This window comes from Echinops telfairi, unplaced genomic scaffold, assembly GCF_000313985.2.
Source record: "Echinops telfairi isolate 266 unplaced genomic scaffold, ASM31398v2 ScPeMD7_5868;HRSCAF=6743_0, whole genome shotgun sequence".
Taxonomy (NCBI): domain Eukaryota; kingdom Metazoa; phylum Chordata; class Mammalia; order Afrosoricida; family Tenrecidae; genus Echinops; species Echinops telfairi.
The window spans coordinates 17235265-17255352 of NW_022109767.1; the positions used below are offsets into that span (position 1 = coordinate 17235265).

Here is a 20088-nt window from a genome sequence, read left to right on the forward strand (position 1 = left end):
CTATCGATCATGACCCCAACCCTGTCTTTCAGTTCTGTCTAGACTGGAGCATATACACTGGTACAGATAAGAGCTCACAACACACCAAATCCAGGGCAGATAAACCCCTTAGGAACAGAAATGGGAGCAGTGATACAAGGTGTTTAAAAGGAAGGAGGGGAAAGGAAGGGAGGAAGAGGGAATTGACAGCAATGATACCTTCCCCTGCCCTTAAGTGGACGAACAACATAAATGTGGGTGAAGGAAGATTGTGGTTGTTGTAAGATATGACAACAATAATAATTTATAATTTATCAAGGGGTCATGGGGGGTGGGGGGAGAGGAGCTGTTACCAAGGGCTCAACAGAAAGTGAATGTTTAGAAAATGCTGATGGCTACATATGTACAAATATGCTTGATACAGTTGATGTATGGAATGTTATAAAAGTTGTAAGAGCCCCCAATTAAATGATTTAAAATAGATAAATAAATATAAAAATGAGACCTCTGAGAATCAGCAGGAGGGATCTCATTACCAGCAAAAGCCAGGAGTGAAGCTCATCCTTGAGACCTGCCATCCCTGGGCAGTGACCCTACAGGATCCACTAAGGTGACTGGTATGCATCAGAGGAGCAGCAGCAGGACAGGGAGCCGGCGTATGGAACAGAGTGATGGACTTCCCAATCCACAGAGCAAGCTGCGTGCATCTGAGCAAGAAGCTGGCTTGTGGTGGGGGATGACTCTGGGCACTTAACTGGGTAAATGGACTGACTGACCCATGCAAGTGGCGCGGCGTCCCTTCAAGCTGAGGCTTACTGGGGTGGGATGCCCCTGGGCACTTAGTTCAGGGAGTGGATGCCTTTGGGTAGAGGCTTCCAGCAGAGTGGTATGGCCCTTTGGTCATTTATTCGTACACCTGAAACTTTGGTACATGTCCTGGTAAACCACTGTGGAGAGCATTTCTCGGTGGAATTACAATCCCTTAATTTCTTAATGAATCTTTTCATCAGGAATTTTGCCTGTGAGTTTCTGTGTGGCCATCATAAAATATATTAGAAACTACAGAGAGAGAAAACAAAGAACACTCATTCCAACTGTATAAACCTTAACCCAATTTACCATTTACTGCATGCTGGGGGTCTCTGAAAACAAGAGCTGCAAAAAAAGCTACTTCTTCTTTGCCTTTGCTTTTTGTGCCTTTGTCATAGTTATTCTGATTTTATAATGTCAGTTTTACCAGATGTACTAGTTAGGATATAGCCTCAGCTGCTAACAAAACAGTGTAGCCACTGGTCTCTATTCCCGTAAAAGCATTGTTTCTAAAGTGGGTGACATCGCCCCCTGGGGGCTTGGGAACATGAATCCAGTGCGGACAGTATCTACACTGTATCCTAGATTATGGGCTATTGCACAAAATTTCTTAACTGCAAGGCATCGCTGAGTAATTTTTTTTTTAAAGGGGTGGTATCCCAATAAGTTTGGGAACCTATGCTGCAGAGCAAGGGCAGGGAACAGCTGGCCCACAGCACACATGGCCCACAAAATAATCAATACCACAGTAAACACCACATGCCTCACCAAAGAGAGGCTGTTCCAGTCACCACAAGGGGTGAGTAAATTCCAGGTTTGACCAGGATGACCTACGAAGAATGTTATAAACTCCAAATGGTCACTGGCAGAAAAATGGTTCCCCGTGCCTGTTCTAGAGCAAATGAGAAAGGAGGGACCCAAGAATCAGAGAAGGGGCCAGACTACAGAACTGTGTCCATGAAGGGTGGGCTCTTCTTTCCTTGAAATCAGAACTAGATCGTGGCTGGCTACCACTACTCAACGTTCCGAAGATAGTCTCACAACAGATAGATCTGGATAGAGAGAGAACAATGTGGGACAAACCTGCAAGGTCTCAAATACACTAGACTTACTGGACCACTGAGACTGGAAGAAATCATGATCATTGTACTGAGATACTCTTTTACCTTAAACTGAAACTAGCCCCTAAGTTACTTCTTAAAAGCAAGCTAGCTCAAAAAGTAAAACTGTGGGGGGGGGGGGGGAGCGGCAGTGAGATGACGGATATGGGAATGAAACAATCAGAATGGAAGTGAGAATTCTGACAACATGAAGAATGAAGTCAATGTCACTGGACCGGATGTGCAGACATTAATGAATGCGAGCATACGATTCCCCATGCAGGCAGTATACTAGTAATGGATACAAACGGCTTCCCTTTCGTGACCTGGAAATACTCCTTTTCTCAGTGTAAAACCACGGGGTTTTACATAAAGCACTTTCACATGTGCAAAATATTTAAGTTTAAAAAAGAAGCTATGCAAACAGGACATCATTAACAGTAGCAGCAAATATCTCTATACTTTAGGACAGGCAAATGGAATCTGAGATCTCCCTCACACACTGTGAACTTTGCTAAGAGATTAATAATAATATTTTCCTACGACTGATTCTGAGATTTCATTTTGCCCAGTGATTTTCAAACTTTTAAGGCAGAAGGAAAAAAACCCATCTGGGATTTAACTTTACAAAAAGCATGTCCCCAGGCTTTACCTGTGCTACCCACTCCCCCAAGTAGTTGATGAGTAGATGGGAGACCCAAAGTACCTTTCAAACAAATATCTTACTTGACTTTTATACTTTGAAAAACCCATCAACTTTTCCACGCTTGAAGTTCAACAGAACTACTCATGGGACTGGTTTTATGTGACTTATTAGCTGGCACAATTTAAATTTTTTTTCAAATAATTATTTTCTGTTCTAAATTCATGAGCTAGTAAGCCCCTTCAAAGGCTACTGAAAACTTAACCCTGACAATGCATTTTTGAGGAGGTGCCTTGGTAGCATAGTGGATGATTTCTTGGGCGGCCAATGTCAGTTTTGAGGGGTTTCAGAGTTAAGCATTTTCAAACAACATGCGACTGGTAATAAATAAACTTAAATCTCACTACCATCACGTTGTTGCCAACTCATATAGACCTTATAAGGCAGAGCAGAAATGCCCCTTTGAATTTCCCAGGCTGTGAATCTTTTCGGTAGCAGAATGCCTCGTCTTCTGGAGAGGAGCGGCTCTTAGGTTCAAACTGCTGACCATGCGGTGAGCAGCTCAACACATAATCCACTACACCACCAGCGCCGCTTCCAATAATAGACTGAAAAGACAGACATGGAGATGACTAAAGAGGTACACATAGCAAAGTGCTACAGTACTTTTGCAGGTCTCTCTGATCAGCCCAAAATAGACACTTACAAAATGCGTATGATTTTCAGCTCACGCTAAGAAGTACAATGATGCAAGTGGTTTAATGCCAAGTATGATCTCATCCTACAATGGACAAAATGAAAGCCACAGAAGCCTAACGCATAAGGAGGCAGTCTGAGAGGCTCCTGCTTTCACGATCCACCCACAGGAGAGAAAAAAAACCACAGAGCCAAACAAAGCAAAGCAAACAGCCACAACAATACAAATCCAAAAAAACCACAGACCAAAAATGGAGCGAGATTTACTCATCTTCCTGTATCAAGAGACAGAAAACCTCTGAAATGATCAAAATGTATGATTGTTCTTGTCCGTACTCCAAATCTAAGCTGGAGTGTCAGATTTAGACTTAGAATAAATAACGGGCAAGAGGAAAACACATCATTTTGTTCCGTGCCTCCCATCTCATTTTCCACTGTGCCCCATCACAAACCCACCCAGGCTACTTCCAGCCTATCCTAACTGCTCTTCAAAAAGCCTGCCTCTCTCCACGGTCTACGTCACATCCTTCCTTAAAGGGATCCTCAAATGCTACTCTTCTCACCCGCTGTTTTCCAAATCAGAATCCTGATTCATCTCATTTAACTCTGGAGCCCTGGTGGTGTAGTGGTTATGAGTTGGGCTGCTAACTGCAACGTCAACAGTTCAAACCCACTGGCTACTCCATGGGAGGATGGGTAATCCCATCCTTCTGTATTCCTGTAAAGAGTTGCAGTCCCGGACACTCACAGGGGCAGTTCTACCCAGTCTTACAGGTTCGCTGTGAATCAGCATCTCGCTGTTTTGCTTTTCCCTTCAATGATTTTTCTTTTTTTTCTTTTTTAATCACTTTATTGGGTGTTCCTAAAACTCTTATCACGATCCATACATACACTTTCAATGATTTCATATCTGCCTGAGATACTGTACTTCTGTGAAGACAGAAACTAAGTGTATGCCTAGCAGAAGCTGGACATGTATTTCAGTTATTGGTGCTGAATAGGAAAATTAATAAGAGACATATTACTTTGACTTTAAGGTTTTTATTATCCACAGATAACAAATATAAATCATAAAACTGCCTACCTGACACTCATCGAGAGGAATGAAATCTGTTATGGACTATTAGAAAAGGAGAGTCAACCAGGTCAGCAAACCTCCTAAATGACGTCTCAGATTCCCTTGGTTTTTTGGGTGGTGATGGGTCAAATTAATTGTAATCAAGCCCCAAACAGTCTGGTGTCCTGCTGGTGCAGCTGCTAGCCAAAAGGTCAGCATTTTCAACCCACTTGCCGCCTTGCAGGAGAGAGGTGCAGTACTCTGCTTCTGTAAAAAGGGGTCAGCCTTGGAAACCCTTTGGGGCCTTTCTACTGTGTCCCAAAGGGTGGTCATGAGTCAAAATCTGTTTGATAGTGAGTTTTAGGTCTGACGTGAACAGGTATCAGCAGATCCCAGTAAAAACAAGGTTCACTCCACCTTGTTAAGTTTAGCTACTCCTCTCTCATTTAGTTCACAAGAAAAAAATTTTTTAAACATTTACAATAAACATGAATTCACATAAGCTTCTATTGTGAAGAAAGGTTCTGAACATTCTATGTGATAGTATAATAATGATCAGCCTTAGTCAATTTTAAAATTTTAGTTTTAGTTAACACAACTCAATAGTTCAAACATATTAAGAAGAGTTGTACAATCATCATCACAATCGACTTTGGAACATGTTCTTCTTTCTGTCTTATATCCATTGGCATTGCGGTCATTTTGTGTGTGTGTGTGTGGGGGGGGCGTATTTAATCATAGCTTACCAGTACGTGGTCATTATTATAGTTGTGACTCATTAAAAAATAATATTTACAATAAAGATTAGCAGTAGTGGATTCTATATTCCATCCTCTTCTCTTCAAGAGTCCCACTTCTTTGAGCCATCTGCTTTCTCTGGAATCAAAACAGCTTCCACATATGCATACAGAATAACTGCTCAGAATAAATCTCCCATTAAAGTTTTGGGGAGCTTTTATTGTTTTTAACATGAGTTGTTCAGGTAAATCAGATCATGACCAGCTTTTCCTAACAGTCCACGGGTTCTTAGCCAGACAAAATCCAGCACATGAAGAAAGCAATAGATGGTGTAATGGAAAAAAGACAAGGTTGTAGGACATAACCTCTTCCATGTCACCCTGAAACTAAATTCTCTGAGATTCCGGTTCCTCAACCACAACATGTGGACATCAATAGTTTTTCACAAAGCGACTCTGCTATAAGGAAAGGACATAAATGACATGTCCTTGTAGAGTGGGTACACAGAAACACTGGTTCTATCTCCTTTCCGCCCCTACAAACATCTCTGCCCTTTACTTTCTGCTTCCGAAGAATGTATCCTATACAACAAACTTCACCCTGTTCAGCGATACCATATTCTTTTTCTACCAATGTCTCAAGGTCCTTGAACAAACTTTCTTTTCCGCTCCTTCGAAATGTAGGCCACTTCCTCTACAGCCACTGAATCTATACTGACTCAAAATAACTCTATTGAACAGAATGGAATTGCCCCTTGTGGGTGTCTGAGACTGTAAACCTTTGTGGGAGTAGAAAGCCTCATCTGTTTACCATGAAATAGCTGGTGGTTTCAAACTGCTGACCTTGTGGTGGTTTCAAACTGCTAACCTTGTGATGAGGAGCCCAGCACATAACAGACTATGGCAGGAGGACTAAACTCCTAACTTCAGGTTATAGCAGCATTATAGCATGCTATCATAGCATCATTATATCCTAACTCAGATAACAGCACATCTACAGTATTCAGAGTTAGAAACTAAAACCCACTGGCAACACAAAAGCACCCAATAATAATTCTTAGATCAGTAAATGAACTAGTACTACAGCTCTATTAAAAACAAAGTAGATAACTAAATCTATCTTTCTACTTCACTCCCCTCAGGCTGCAGTTCATGCTCTCAGAAGGAAAAAATAAAGGAAGAAGGAAACTGACATGTACTGAGCAGAAAGTCTTGCAGACAGAGACTAGACCAGGGGTGTCAAACTCAATTAAAATGCGGGCCATTTGGTGCAACAGCCAAGATTCACGGGAACCACATCACATTTACAAATTTATATTTTGAAGTGAGGATTCAGGAACATGGATTTAATGTATTTATAAAACTAAAATTATTCTTTTTCACCCGAGACTTGCCGGCGCTTTCCTCCTACTAGTTTTCACTTACCTCTTATGTTGTGACCGGAAAATATAACAAAGTAACTAATAAAAAACACAAAACGTTGGACAGCTGACAAACATGATGCATAATCGTATGGCTTCTCTCTAAAAATATTAACTAGCGCTGCCGCTAGGTCTGATTCATAACAGCACAACCCAGAGCGCTCTTTTTAACCTTTTCGCTATTGGGGTCTGTTTACATGACGTGACACTGAGAGTGGCAGACATATCGCTTCCAAACGTCGCTGGAACTTAGCACATTTAGACACATCCACAGGCCCCCAGGAAAGAAAGGCATTGGGCCACGTGCATACTTGTCTTCAGTAGTTCAAGGGTTAACAAGGGAATTGTGTGCACGGTATTGCCTTGATCTCCCCTACACCCTATTTTCTTCGTAAGAATTTTTTCTATTCTCATTTTATTTCAAAGCATCACGGGCCACAAAAAATTCCAACCCACCCTAGGTTTTCTCCCCACGGCTGGCTAGTCACACCCCAGTATGCAGCATATCTCTAGGCTGCACCCCTACCTGTACAAGAGCTGTATGATGGTACTTTGTAGCACTGTCATAAAGTGGCCACAGCACAGCAGCAGGTTCCAGGGCCACATTGCTCTGTCAGCACCAATGTCTCACAGATCTCACCCAGTTAACAATGGTAGCTGCTGGCCAGACACTCACATCCTACCAACCTGAGGTTGTACTAACAGATGGGGGGGTCTTTGTGAGAGGTGACAAAACGTTATTGCATTGATGTGTTATAGATGTTTTAGCTTAACTAGAAGTATGTATTTAATCTTTTTATGCATAGAAAAGTGTGTCTACACACTACACAAACAAGAATGTAGAAGGTTAGATACAAACTGTTTAAGTTCAAATGTGATTTGGGAACAGAAATGACTCATAATCTAGGGACTGCTGTATTACCAAAATGTGTCCTCCAAGCACCAGCTTAACTACCATCTCCTCTGAGATTAGAGTACGGCAATCACCTACTAGGTCCACAGAGGACTGTGTGCATGCTCACATTCAGCACGAAAATAAACAAGCAAACCTCACTGCCACTGAGTCAGCCCCTATTCACAGCAACTGTGCGGGACAGGGCAGAACTGTCCCAGGGGGTTTCTGAGATTAGTCTTTTCAGGACCAGACAATGACATCTTTCTCATGTTGGTGGCTGCTGGGTTCAAATAGTCAATAATCTCAGGTACCCAGAGAGGTACCAGAGTATCACAAGTTTTATATTCAGAAACTTTCTCCATTCACTTTTTTAAATACTTCTACATAATTTATAGTTGACTTTCAGATATTTCCTTTACGAATTGATACACTGGCTAACCACCAATTCAGACATGGTATTCAAGTATACAGAAGTCAACAATGGGCATTTCAATTTACAAGTGACTGGGAAAATGAAGGCAAGCTTAACAAATCTCTGAGTAATTTTCTAGAGATCCACAAGGTGGTGATGTCTATACATAAAAGAGCTGTGTGTGTTCTCCTATCTTCCATCCCCATTTGTAAAGAAGCCAATATAAGGGGATCACTTGACGTTGGTCACTAGACGGAAACGTTGCTGATGCTGGAAAGAAGAAAGCTACAAAATTAAAAAGAAAACTGATTACATCTGGAAAAACCAAATATGAGAGGGCAAAAAAGGAACTTTTAAAAAATGCTACTTTATCCAGCTGTCAATACAATAAAAACTTACAAATGGAGCTCAATCTGTCAATTTTTTTTTGCTTCTGGCAACCATCAAGGCAAGGGTCTATAGAGGGAGGGCAGAAGAAAAGAGTTGTGGGTAAATTGGATTGGGAGAGGGGGCTGTTTAGGCAAAGACATCTAGCCCACCATAACATCCAGCCTCAAACAAGACCCTCCTACCAAGTAGAAACATTAGCCATCTAAGTCTTTTGGAGAGGAGGTAAGTAGAAACTGATAGAACCCACAAAAAAGTCAAATCATTTGAGACCGATAGTGATCTCCAAAACGATTCCAACCAAACAGCATGAAGAAGGCACTGAGACAGTCCGAATGTGGTCCTGAGGAGGGAGGAAGTACCTAGACAGCATTTCACATGAGCAACATTAGTGAGGGGTTCAGGGCACAGAGAAGCAAAAGGACAGTAATCATTGGTGAATAAGAGTACCCATGAGCACTGGTCAATTATCCAGAAAAATACTTTATAGAGACCCTTCAGGAAGAGCTGGTGATACAGTTCTCACAGAAGAACTGGGTACAGCTGAGAAGCATATATAGCATCAAAAATCCATTTTCCCTAATTTTTTGTAGAAGGGACGGTTACATCATACTGGTCAGAATACCCACACACACTCACTGCCATCAGGATGGTTCCAACTCATAGCAACCCCACGAAACAGGATGGAAGTGCCCCTGTGCGCTTCTGAGACTGCAGCGAGCAGCACAAATTGCATCCACTGCCCTTCCCACCCCCCTCTCCAATCACGGCTCCTTACACACAGAGCACCATATTTTGGTGACTAAGTTTGGGGGGGTTCATGAGAATAGAGACAGCATTCTTATCACCTACATCTATAAACCTGTTTTTGGGTTTTTTTGAGCTGAAAAAAGAAGAAGAAGAAGAAGAGCAAAAAAGGTGACAAAGGATAAATGGAGACAACCAACAAGAAACTTGACAGGGTCAAGCACCAGTCACCCAAAATAGAAAATCATATGGTTCATTTCCTTTATCTACTGTCTCGGTAACATCAGCAAATCAAATATACCAGAAACCAGAAAGTCTTCCTCAGCTTCTTCCAAAGGCTTATAACCTGTATAATGGAGATAACACAATCGTCCTTGCTGTAGAGTACTTGAAGGACTTGTTGATAAAGATCAAGAACGGTAGCTTTCAGTATGGCTTACAACTCAGTGTAAATAAAACCAAAATCTCCCTGTGAGACATCCCTGTGGAGAAGACAAGTGGAGCAAGGCTGATGGAGCCAGACTTCTGGAGCCAGAGATGCCACGTAAAAAGCCCTGCCAGAGCTGAGATGCTTACACCACCACTGGACCAGTGAGACTTCCAACCCACTGGCCTGTGATCTTCCTGTATTTGGCATCACTGCATGTGTTTTGTGAGTCTGAAGAGGGCTTTATAGATTGGTATTGGGCATATGGGCTAATATCCAACTTATGGACTTGATCTGGACTGGACTGGGCTGGGATGTTTTCTCAATGTGTAATTACCCTTTATATAAAACTCTCTCTTATACACATGAGTTTCTATGGATTTGTTTCTCTGGTCTACCTAGACGAACACACCAACTGAGTAGGATTTGAATGAACAAAGCGTTCCGAGGTTTAAAGAAAAGCATTACAACAATGGCCACCTTTCAACCCACAGATGGCTTTGCAGGGACACAGAGATGCTCACCATTTTCACAAATACACCACATCGCTTCTGCTACTGAATTTAACGTCCAATCATGATTTGCATTTTGGTTCCTTGGAATTCTAGATTATAAGCTCAACGACATCTGTATTTATTTTTAGATGGCACAAAGGAAGTATTCTAGATAACGGAATGCCGTAAGGGCCAGGAAGAACTGTCCACAGTTATGCAGGACCAAAAGAAATGTCAAGTGTACACACCAATTGTACTAACACATGAAGTTATATATTTTAGAATTTAAAACTGTGATAATGTATTATAAAATTATCCCATATATAAATGTATGATTTATATCAATGTGTAGATATATCAACTACAGCATATAAATTTATGGGTATTTAAGTTATACAAAATACCAACAGTGGTGAAAATAAGGGATATTTTTTTAAAGTAGAGAGCAACTCTGTCTCAATGTATAATTTTTTGTTTTTCCCAAATTCTAAACTGAAAGAAAATTACTTGACTTTTATACTTAAGAACTCATAGCCGGGGTACTTTTTACACTGTTTTCAGAAAATCTTGATTGTCCAATCAACTGAGACTTAATTACAAAGGCTATGTACCAACAGATATGATAAATCAGTAAAGTCAATAAGATTTCTGAACTGATAAAGTATTAAAGGCACTTAAAAACTTGATTGTGAAAATATCGCAAACACAGATGTTGGACTTTCTGTGATTAACTGTAATTCTGTACTTTATACACCTGTGGCTATGGCCCCATTTTGGAAGAGAGCCTTGATGGTGTCATGGTTACCTGTTGGGATGCAATCCCCATGGCCAGCAGTTTGAAATCAGCAGCAGGTCCTCAGGAGAAAGACTGGCCTTTCTACTCTTGTCAACGGTTACAGTCTTGGAAACAGACCAGTCAGTCAGCACTGACTGGATGGCACAGTTTGTTTGTTTGTTTGTTTGTTTTTTCTCAATAGGCTGGGATTAAGCTTGACCTTCCTAAAAAGTGTGAACCAAGCCATAGCCTTTGTTTCCTGGAGGGTATCTTTAAGACCCGGCCTTAGTACAAAGTGTAACTTAAAATACCATCAGTTGTTTTCCTTGGATATATAATAGTAAGAAAGGATTTATGAAAGCCAAAAACCACAGTGAGAACTACCATTAAAACTCTAAGCTTAAGCAAAAGCACCAAATGAATGTATAAAACAACCAAAGGCAAGGAGATGTGGGTTAACAGTGAAAATTGAAGTGCTTGAACCAATTATCATTACGTAATAATAAAATGGAACACTATAAAAAATCCAAAATGAACTCGCTTTCACTGCCAGCGATCAAGTCAATTCTTACTCATAGCGACCCTCAGTAGGGTTACTGAGGCTGTTAACCTCTGCAGGAGCACACAGACTAATCTTCCTCCCAGAGTGCCTGGTGGATTTGAACTGCTGACCTTCCAGTAAGTCCGACACACCACCCACTATGCCACCAGAGCTTCTTTAAAGTGAGCTACACCTAAGGGAAATCAGTACATCATGCAAACAATGGTTTTAAAGTTGGGTACAAATATAATTGCAGAAACGCAAAAAGTAATACTTCACATTCTCTAAGAAAACACGTATGTATAATGAAGATGTAAAAACATAACCCAAAAGTGTACTTCAAATAATAGTTGCATCTTACTGGGTGAGAAGGAAAATGAGATTCTGACATAGTGTGTTTATACACACATATTTTTAAAGATCCGAAAAACGAAAGCCACCTAGGTCAGTCAGTCAGTCTACTGGTGAAAATCAGCTGTCACGATTTTAAAAATAAGACAGGGTATCAGGAAGAACGTAAACTGTACAATAACTAGATAGAGATTTTTAAAAGTCAAAGGAGGTATTGCTTACAGGTGGAAGAGATTGTGCCATACTTGGAATCTACAGGTGAGGCGGTGGGGACATGGGTTGGGAATAGAGGTGAGAGCAAGAATAACTAGAATTCTGGATGGAGTTCTGCTCACCAAAGGTAAGAGAATGTATGCTGTATGGAAAGAGGGGGAGTTTCCATCCCTTCCACATGGGGGCATGACTGAAATAAGGAACTCATGCAACTACTGAGAAACTGGGTATGAGAGACCAGAAAAGCAAAGTTTGAGATCGTGCCAACTGGAGGCGTGGGCAGAGGTGGAAGGGACAACCTTGGGTGAAGTACCTTGGGGAAAGAAGAGACACTTTACCTGAGTGCTGTGAGGACAGAAAGTTGTCAACCAGTGAAAAGACTACGAAAAACGCAATGCGGGCTCAGCTGAGGCTTGAAGTTCTAAACGGAACCTCTACAGATTGAAATGGAAATGTTTTTAGTAGGTCTTGGTGCAGTTCTTTTATTGGATGAGCAACTCTCTCTCCTGGAATGAGGAATAGTAAACTCCTGGACAAAATGCGATGAGAACTCTGAGAATTCAAAGTATCAGTCAGAAAAATGGGGCTGAGATTCAGAGTAATGGACACTGAGAAAGTGGTATACTTGTGCACACTTAACAAAAAGAACTCAACAGTTTTTAGTGCTTTCATTGATCAACTCACTCGACTGAAAGAATGAAGATGGTCGATAGCTGATCATTAAAAATAATTAAGCTGAACTGACAGCTCCTAAAATCCCATCCATGTTGTAACCAGGCAGTGGCTCCAGGGACTAAGAATTCTCTCAAGAACCAATTTCAGTTGAGGACCCTTGTACTTATTGATGATTTTTAAAAAGCTATTATTTACCTAGTTGTTTTACATACAAGTGTATGTCTTTCTGATTAAATTCCTAAATAAAGATCTATCTAAATTACAGTCTGTCTGGTTAATTTGTATTATCCTTCTCAAGATTCCTGAACTGAAAAAGTAAGTGGCATATGGGAAATAATAAACAAAAGGAAAAGAGAAATTAGCTGATATACTGGTCCAATGTGTTAAACCCAACTCTATCCTACTGCAAATGAATACAATTAGATTCAATGTGGGCAATTCTAAATTTTTCTTGATTGAATTTTATCAGAACCACAACTCTCTTCCAAACCTGAACTCGATTTTAAAACAATTTTTTAATGTGATTTTGTTAAAATTACATTGTGAGAGTTAAAGCACCACTCTCATAATTTCTTCCTAACAAAAAAACCATAGTCCCAAAAGGAAAATTATCAAAATAATATTGGTGACAATAACATTAGCAGTTATTTTATTTTATGTTATAAATGAACTTCTCTCAGCATTTTTTACATATTATTGCATCTTATCTTCATACCAACCCTGTGGAGTAGTTACTACTATCATTTCCATATTTATATATGATAAAAAACGAGGTAAGGAAGTAGATCAAAAGATGATTACATTTATCTGGTGAAATTATTAAAATCATAGACTTAGAAGCAACCAGCATTCAAACATAGCAAGGAAAATGACTACTCATCTCTTACTCATAAAGTGAACATCTGAAAGTCTTTGATATTCTGACCACATTGTGTGCGTTCAACTAGGTTCAAGAGTGAGCAAGAAGGAACAAGTCAGTTCCCCATCAGGCAAGGACACCGGGTCCAAAAAGAGGGGTCACAGCATTCAGTTATCACAGATTGACATACAGCACAATGAGACTATTCTTTTTCAAAACTGCACTCAACAAACTGGTAAGAGCAGAGATCACCGATTCAATCATAAACATGGAAGAATGCTAAGGATCTAATAATAAAGTTCATCTACAGTTGGTCTCTGAGAATTTTTCATGGTACATAACAATGATCTCTTAAAAATCTCTAGACTTTTGGGGGCTTAGTAACACCATCACCTAACTCCAACAAGTTAAAAAGGAGCAACAGCTCCAGCAGACCCAAGCGACATTATGTATATAAACGTCAGCATCACCCTATGAAAACGCCTGAAAATACTGATGCCCCAGCTGGCAAATCCCAGGGCCTGGGCTCTGGTGCTGGCAGGGGGAGCAGCGGAACGGGAGCAGCGCTCGCATCCTCTTACAGGTTCAGTGCTTTTGTGTGTAAAACTGAGATGATGCTAGTATCTACCTGGAAAGATAGCGAGGAGGACTGCATCTACTACTTTACATAAAACAAGACATTAGCGTATAAAGGACACAGGAAACACTCATTAAATGTTTCCTTTTTCACCTCATCATCATCTGTCAATACTACGAGCATCACATTTCACACAAAATAATGGAACAGTGTTGCTTACTGCCACTAGACTGCTTCAATAAATGTCAATAATATTCAGAGATTTCCACCTTGATCATCTGTCAGGAGCCTTGGTGGCGTAATGGTTACTTACACCTTAGTAATCACAAAGTCCACAGTTTGAATCCACCAGCTGCTCTGCAGGAGAAAGACGAGGCTCTCTACTCCCAGAAATAGTTACAGGCCCAGAAAGTCACGGGGCAGTTCTACCTCGCCTTACTGGATCACGGCGAGTCGGTATCAGTGGCAATGAGTTTGGTTTGGGGTTTTTATATCATTTTAAATTGAACCCTGGCTTCTCATCATTAAGCTTAAGTACTTTAACACCTTTGACTATCTGAAATGTCTCCTAATTCGACTCCCAGCCCATCCTTCATCCAATCCACCTCTATACTTCATTAATATTTTATTGAGTAGGTGGGGGGGGGGGGGGGGGGGGGGGGCTAAAGGTGTCATTTCTATGCTTGGGGATAAAAAAATAAACATTACCACAAAAGTATCAACACGGTTGATGCTACTGTTGTGGTTATGTTGTTTTTAAAGACTTTGATCTAACGCCATACACCAAATCGTTATAAACGAACTGATAATAATGGCTGAAATTCATTTCAAAGTTATCCATTTGAAATTGGGAGTGAGCAAATGAAGAGACAAAACAGTACTGGCCGTGACTTGACAATTTTGGATGAAGAGTAAGAGGATCCATTCTAATATTCTCTCTAATTTGCATATGTTTACAATTTTCTGCAATAAAATGTTATTTACCTGAAGGGGAAAAAACCCTTTCCAGTTGCCTAAAGGAGCAAGGCAAATTTTTAGCAACATATTCACAAGCAGTTATTTATCACTGTAGCCTGCCTCTTCTCTTGACTTATCATCACGATCCACACAATGTCCCAGTATTAAACATATCAGGCCAGACTCGTTCATCTGAGTCTCTGTACAACCTATTCCTTTGCTAAGAAAATCTTAGCAGAGCTTCAACCTGGTTCAGTCATAGCCAAGAAAATGAAACAAGAGGATGCAGATTTGTAAATGTGGGTGGTTTCCTGAAACCACAGCAGGAACAGGAACTATTATAAGCTGACTTTACTTGAAATCAATCTCCCTGGAAAACACGGGCAGAATCTGCATTGCACAGCAACCATTTCTCTTCACTAGAAGACTTAGAAACATGTCTGGCTCAAAGATGGTGGCCACCTGTGTGAGCTGCATGCATGTGACTCATCATAGTTCTCTCCTCACCCAGACTCCTGAGAGGAGTCCCTACATCTTTTCCAACTCCTTCGTCTCAGGCCTTCAACCCCCAATTGTTTGCCATTCTGGTTATTATCCCAATAAACTCACATTTACAAAGTTCGGTCTGTTGCCAATTTTACTGCATTAGCCATGACTCAACCAGTTCAAACTGGTTCTAAGCCCCAGTTCTATTTCCAGTAGAACTTTTGAGACCCAATTAAAGGGTCGTTTCCTTATGTTTCTTTAATCCTTAGTTCATAGCTTTATTTCCAGGGATAGTATTTTTTTTAAGATTTGGGGGTACTTTTTTCCTTGTATATCTACCTCCCCACCAAAAATCACACACCCTCTAGAGGCAGAATCTGTGATTGATTATTTTATTAAGTATTCCCTAGGATATGAAAAGTAGTGCTTAGAACGTAAACAGAATAGTAATAGTCACCCATGTCGAACATTAATAAAATAATGTCTAACGAACTATAAATTATATATCCCTAATATACCAAACTTTATTTACTAGATATTTATCATACTCCTTAGAAATCAATTCATTTTTAAAGAAATACATTGTTCATCCTGAGGTGAACACCAATATTATTTTTAAAAGAAATTATGGACAAAGAGATATGAGTAGTTAACAGTTCAAACAAACAAAATTGCCAAGCTACAAGTGAAGCTTAGATGTGGATCCAGAAGGGAACTTATCAGTAAAGGATGGTAAACTTTTACTTTATTACAGAAAACAGTTGAAATGTTTAACATTCGTAATGCAAAATTAAGTTCAGCCAGACTCAGCAAACTATTAAGATCCCTTAGGAAATTATTTCACTTTACACCTTGTACAAAGAGAAAGGAAACACTCACTAGTATAAAACTTCATTTGCTTCGTGTCTTTCATATCTCACAGTTTCACACATTAATCTGTAAAGAAATAAAGACATGAGTTCAACAACTAGAATTAAAAATACATTCTTATTAGTTAAAATGTGAAATAAGATGAGTAACCTAGAATGTTAAGATTAAGTCATTTGCCTTGTCATATCATTTATTGATTATTATCTTTGGAGCCTGCATTAGCTACATCAAGTTGAAAAAGAGATGCTAGTAAAGAAAATATTTAGATGTCACCTTTACCATATTTATTTTATGGGAAGTAAAAGTTGTATGTATTTTTCATGTGGAAAACAACAGTTGGATAAATTAAGTTGAACAGAATGAGAAGGAACGTCAAAGTTAGAAAAGAAAACCTATTGATTTTGAAAGTGATGACATTATTCTCCATCTTCTATTAATGGAACTGAACAGTATGGAATTTCAGACAAAAGTAGGCTTTTAATAACTCAGTCTTTTTTATGACTTGTGACTAAATGGAGAATTTATAAGCTTCAGGATTTGTTATTTCAGCTCCCTGAGGAAAATTTTATGAAATTAGGAAAAGCATGTATAAATGTTTAAACACACAAAATTATCTCAAGAATAGTGTCTTCACTAAGTGTCCTATTTAAACCCAAATAAAATTTACCAACAGAAGTACAAAACAAAGAATATTAACAATATCTTGTGAAGGAACTCATAAACAAAGAACATTAGCTGTGAAAAAACACTTGAACAAAGCCTCAATTTCAGTCGATGAGGTTACTGTTCTTCAATGTGACACACATGCCATCAACTCAGAGCTACTCTTCGCTCTGTTTGGTCAATCCAATGAGACCATGTTCTCTTGATATTTCACTTAAAATAATCTCTTCCCACTATCACCAACCTACTTTAGACTCTTACTCTCTCAATCCCTAGCACAAAACTGGGAATAATTCCAACTGAATGTTAACTCCACAAGGGACCACTAGATCAAAAATACACAACACTATACACATGCTGTGTTCTTTTTAAGAGACTGAATGAAATCGATCCTTCATAGGAAGACACTACAGCCACAGTGATGGGTCTAAAAATAAACCACAACCAGCCGCCATAAAGATGGTTCTGACTCGTGGTGACCCCGCAAGTGTTAGATAGAGGAGAACTGGGGCTGCGTTTTCAGAGGCTGACTACGAGACCTGTCTTTCTTTTGGGGGGCTGTGACTACTACAGGTAGTATTCACGTAAAGCTCTCTATTGTCTTTTTGTTAAGATAGCATGAACACTTTAAAATAGTTAGCAGGGATCTTCTCTGCAATGTAACACTATGTTTTTTTTCTCTTTATATATATATTTATATATACTTATCAATCATTTTATTGGGAGCTCTTACAGATATAGCAATCCATAATTCAATTAGATCAGGCATAATTGTACAATTGCTGTCACCATCAGTTTCAAAACATTTTCTTTCTTCCTGACCTCTTTGTTATCCCCGTTATCCCTCCTTCCCCAGCCCTACCCCCCAAAATTATTATTATATTATATATCTGTTTTATATTTTGCCGTATCTTACACCATCCAATATACACATTCACTTATAATTCCGTTATTTGTTCCCCTCTAAGTGGGATTATGCAGTCATCATTGCTACTGGTTCCTTTTCCGCCTTCCCATACCCTCAGGGAATCATTTCTCCCATTACTATTTCTGAAGGGTTTATCTATCTTGGATTTCATGCATCTAAAGATCTTAATTATACAAATGAACATACTCAGGTCTAACAAAATCAATGAGTTAAAACTAAGATCATCCTAGTAAGGGGAGGAAATATTAAAAGAACTAGAGGATAGTTATGTGTTTCATCAGTGACCAAACCCAATGATGCATACGTCATCCAAAAAAAAAAGAAAAGAAAAAAGATGCAAACAGTACCTGGGCTGAAATACTCCCTCTTCCCCTCTCCCCCAAGTATGCCCTTATGGCCCACAGAGGGGTGGGGGAAGAAAAAAGACTGCAATGGGGGAGCAGGGCACTAATCCACCCAAGGGGCAGGTATTGCTTGTCTGCAAAGGAAAGGGAGAAAGAGAGTCGACCTCATTCCAGTGCACCAAGGCTTGAGGGCAACATTCCTGTTCTGAGAAGCTCCTTCACATAGAGGGCTGCAAGGCTGGCGTCAGCTAGAGACATTATATCCCCTGCCTACAGGACAGCACTGAAGATACAGTTCAGGGAGGAGGAGTGGGCCTGGTCTGACCGACCTACATGGGAGCAAACCAAGAGGGGCATGCAACAGACCAGCAATGGGAGCAAAGCCACAAGTCCTTAAGGGATCTTTTTGTAGACTTCTGACTCCTGGGCAGGTTTTGGTACCTCATCTGAACTGGTTGGGGGATATTCACAAGGGGGCCACACTTTAAGTCTAAAGAGGCCTTTCTTTCAAGTTACCTTTGAACTAACTCAAAAATCCAGCCTTTAGGTAAGGAGCCAACCATGTTAACCCTTTGTATCGCTTGGAAAATTAAGTATCATATTCTATTTCCTTTACTTCTCACCTGGTTCTGGTGCTCTTTGACATTAGTCCCTCCATTCCTTTGAGCCTGAACCCTTCACCTGAATCATGACCGATATCTCTTTCTCTTTGGGACCAACGTATGAACACATTTTAGTGTCACCAACCTGTGGGAAGGGTTATCTCTTTTAATCTCACACCATCCTCCAGCTATTATCCACATTTTGCTTTTCCACAACTGAAAACCTCCTTTACATTTCCATTCTCACATCCCCTTGAGCTTCCCTCTTCTCTGGAGCTCTGAATCTCTAAGCTAAAGCTCAACAACTATCTAGCCTACCCGTTCTAATCTTAATGCCACATCTCAGCATTTGATTATTCCCTTTTCTTTATAGCAATATCATCTTTAGTCCCTTTAGTCTCCTGGCTTTCCTTTTAACTGTCTTTTTGCTTTGTTTTTCTGTCTCATTTTCCATCTCCGCACCCTCCCCCTCTGCCTGACTCTTACACAGGTTCTAGTGGTCCTCCCTAGCCCTTCTCTCCTCTGGACTCACACAGCATCATCAAGTCTGTGGATTTTCAGCTCGTCTACAAATGAATGACTTCAAAACTGAACCAGTTTGGATCTCTCATGATATCCATTAGCCAAACAAATGCTCAACATAGCCACTTACGTGTCTAATAGCCATCTCACATTTAAATGCCAAAATTAGAACTCAAGAGATTTCTCCCCCAAATCTGTTCTCAAGTCTGTATCCGATTGTTTAAAAAAATCCCTGATGGCATCCTTGCCTCCTCTTTTCTTCACAGTCTAACTCTCTGCAGGTACCTGTCCACAAAAATCTATACTCTAAAACTAGCTAAACGTACCATCTCCACTGCTAAAATCTACTCTGAGCCCCTCATTATCCCACTGTCAGCTCTCACAATGACCACAATGGATTACTGGGCTTTCTACCCCTATCATCCATTCACCACAAAACTACCAGTTATAGCCTCAAAAAGCATATCAAATCATCTGGCATAGCAGGTTATGAGATGGTCTGCGAACCACAAAGTCAGAAGTTCGAAACCACCAGTCTCAGGAGAAAGATGAAGCTTTCCACTCCAGTAAAGAGTTAGTCTCAGAAACCCAAAGGAGCAGTTCTACTCTGTCCGGTAGAGTTGCTATGCATCAGAAATCCACTCAGCAGTAATGAGCTTCGGTTTATCATATTTTAGCATGTAGCAAAATTACTGTCATCTTTAAACACTGTTAAGGAAGGCAAATAGTTCTTCCCTAAAATCCTTAAATAAAGCATACTAACAATAATGTAGTTATTTCTTAATGTTCTAAAAGCACCTATATCATACTAATTGTGGGTACTATAGACTAACATACAAGGGGGCACCCCCCCAAAAAAAAAACAGAGAAGGCTTCGCTGGGCAGAGCTTTCGTAGTAGTATGCATTTTTCCTGCTAGGC

The 20088-nt window shown here is 40.1% G+C and overlaps 1 protein-coding gene across 1 annotated transcript in view; it reads right to left on the reverse strand.

Moving 5' to 3' along the window:
* RAPGEF2 (Rap guanine nucleotide exchange factor 2) overlaps positions 1 to 20088 on the reverse strand; it is a 271237-nt gene that overhangs the window by 166405 nt on the left and 84744 nt on the right. Inside the window, exon 3 of the mRNA XM_045295760.1 lies at positions 16119 to 16175. Within this exon, the coding sequence (XP_045151695.1) occupies positions 16119 to 16175 (57 nt within the window). The remainder of the gene's footprint in view (positions 1 to 16118; positions 16176 to 20088) is intronic.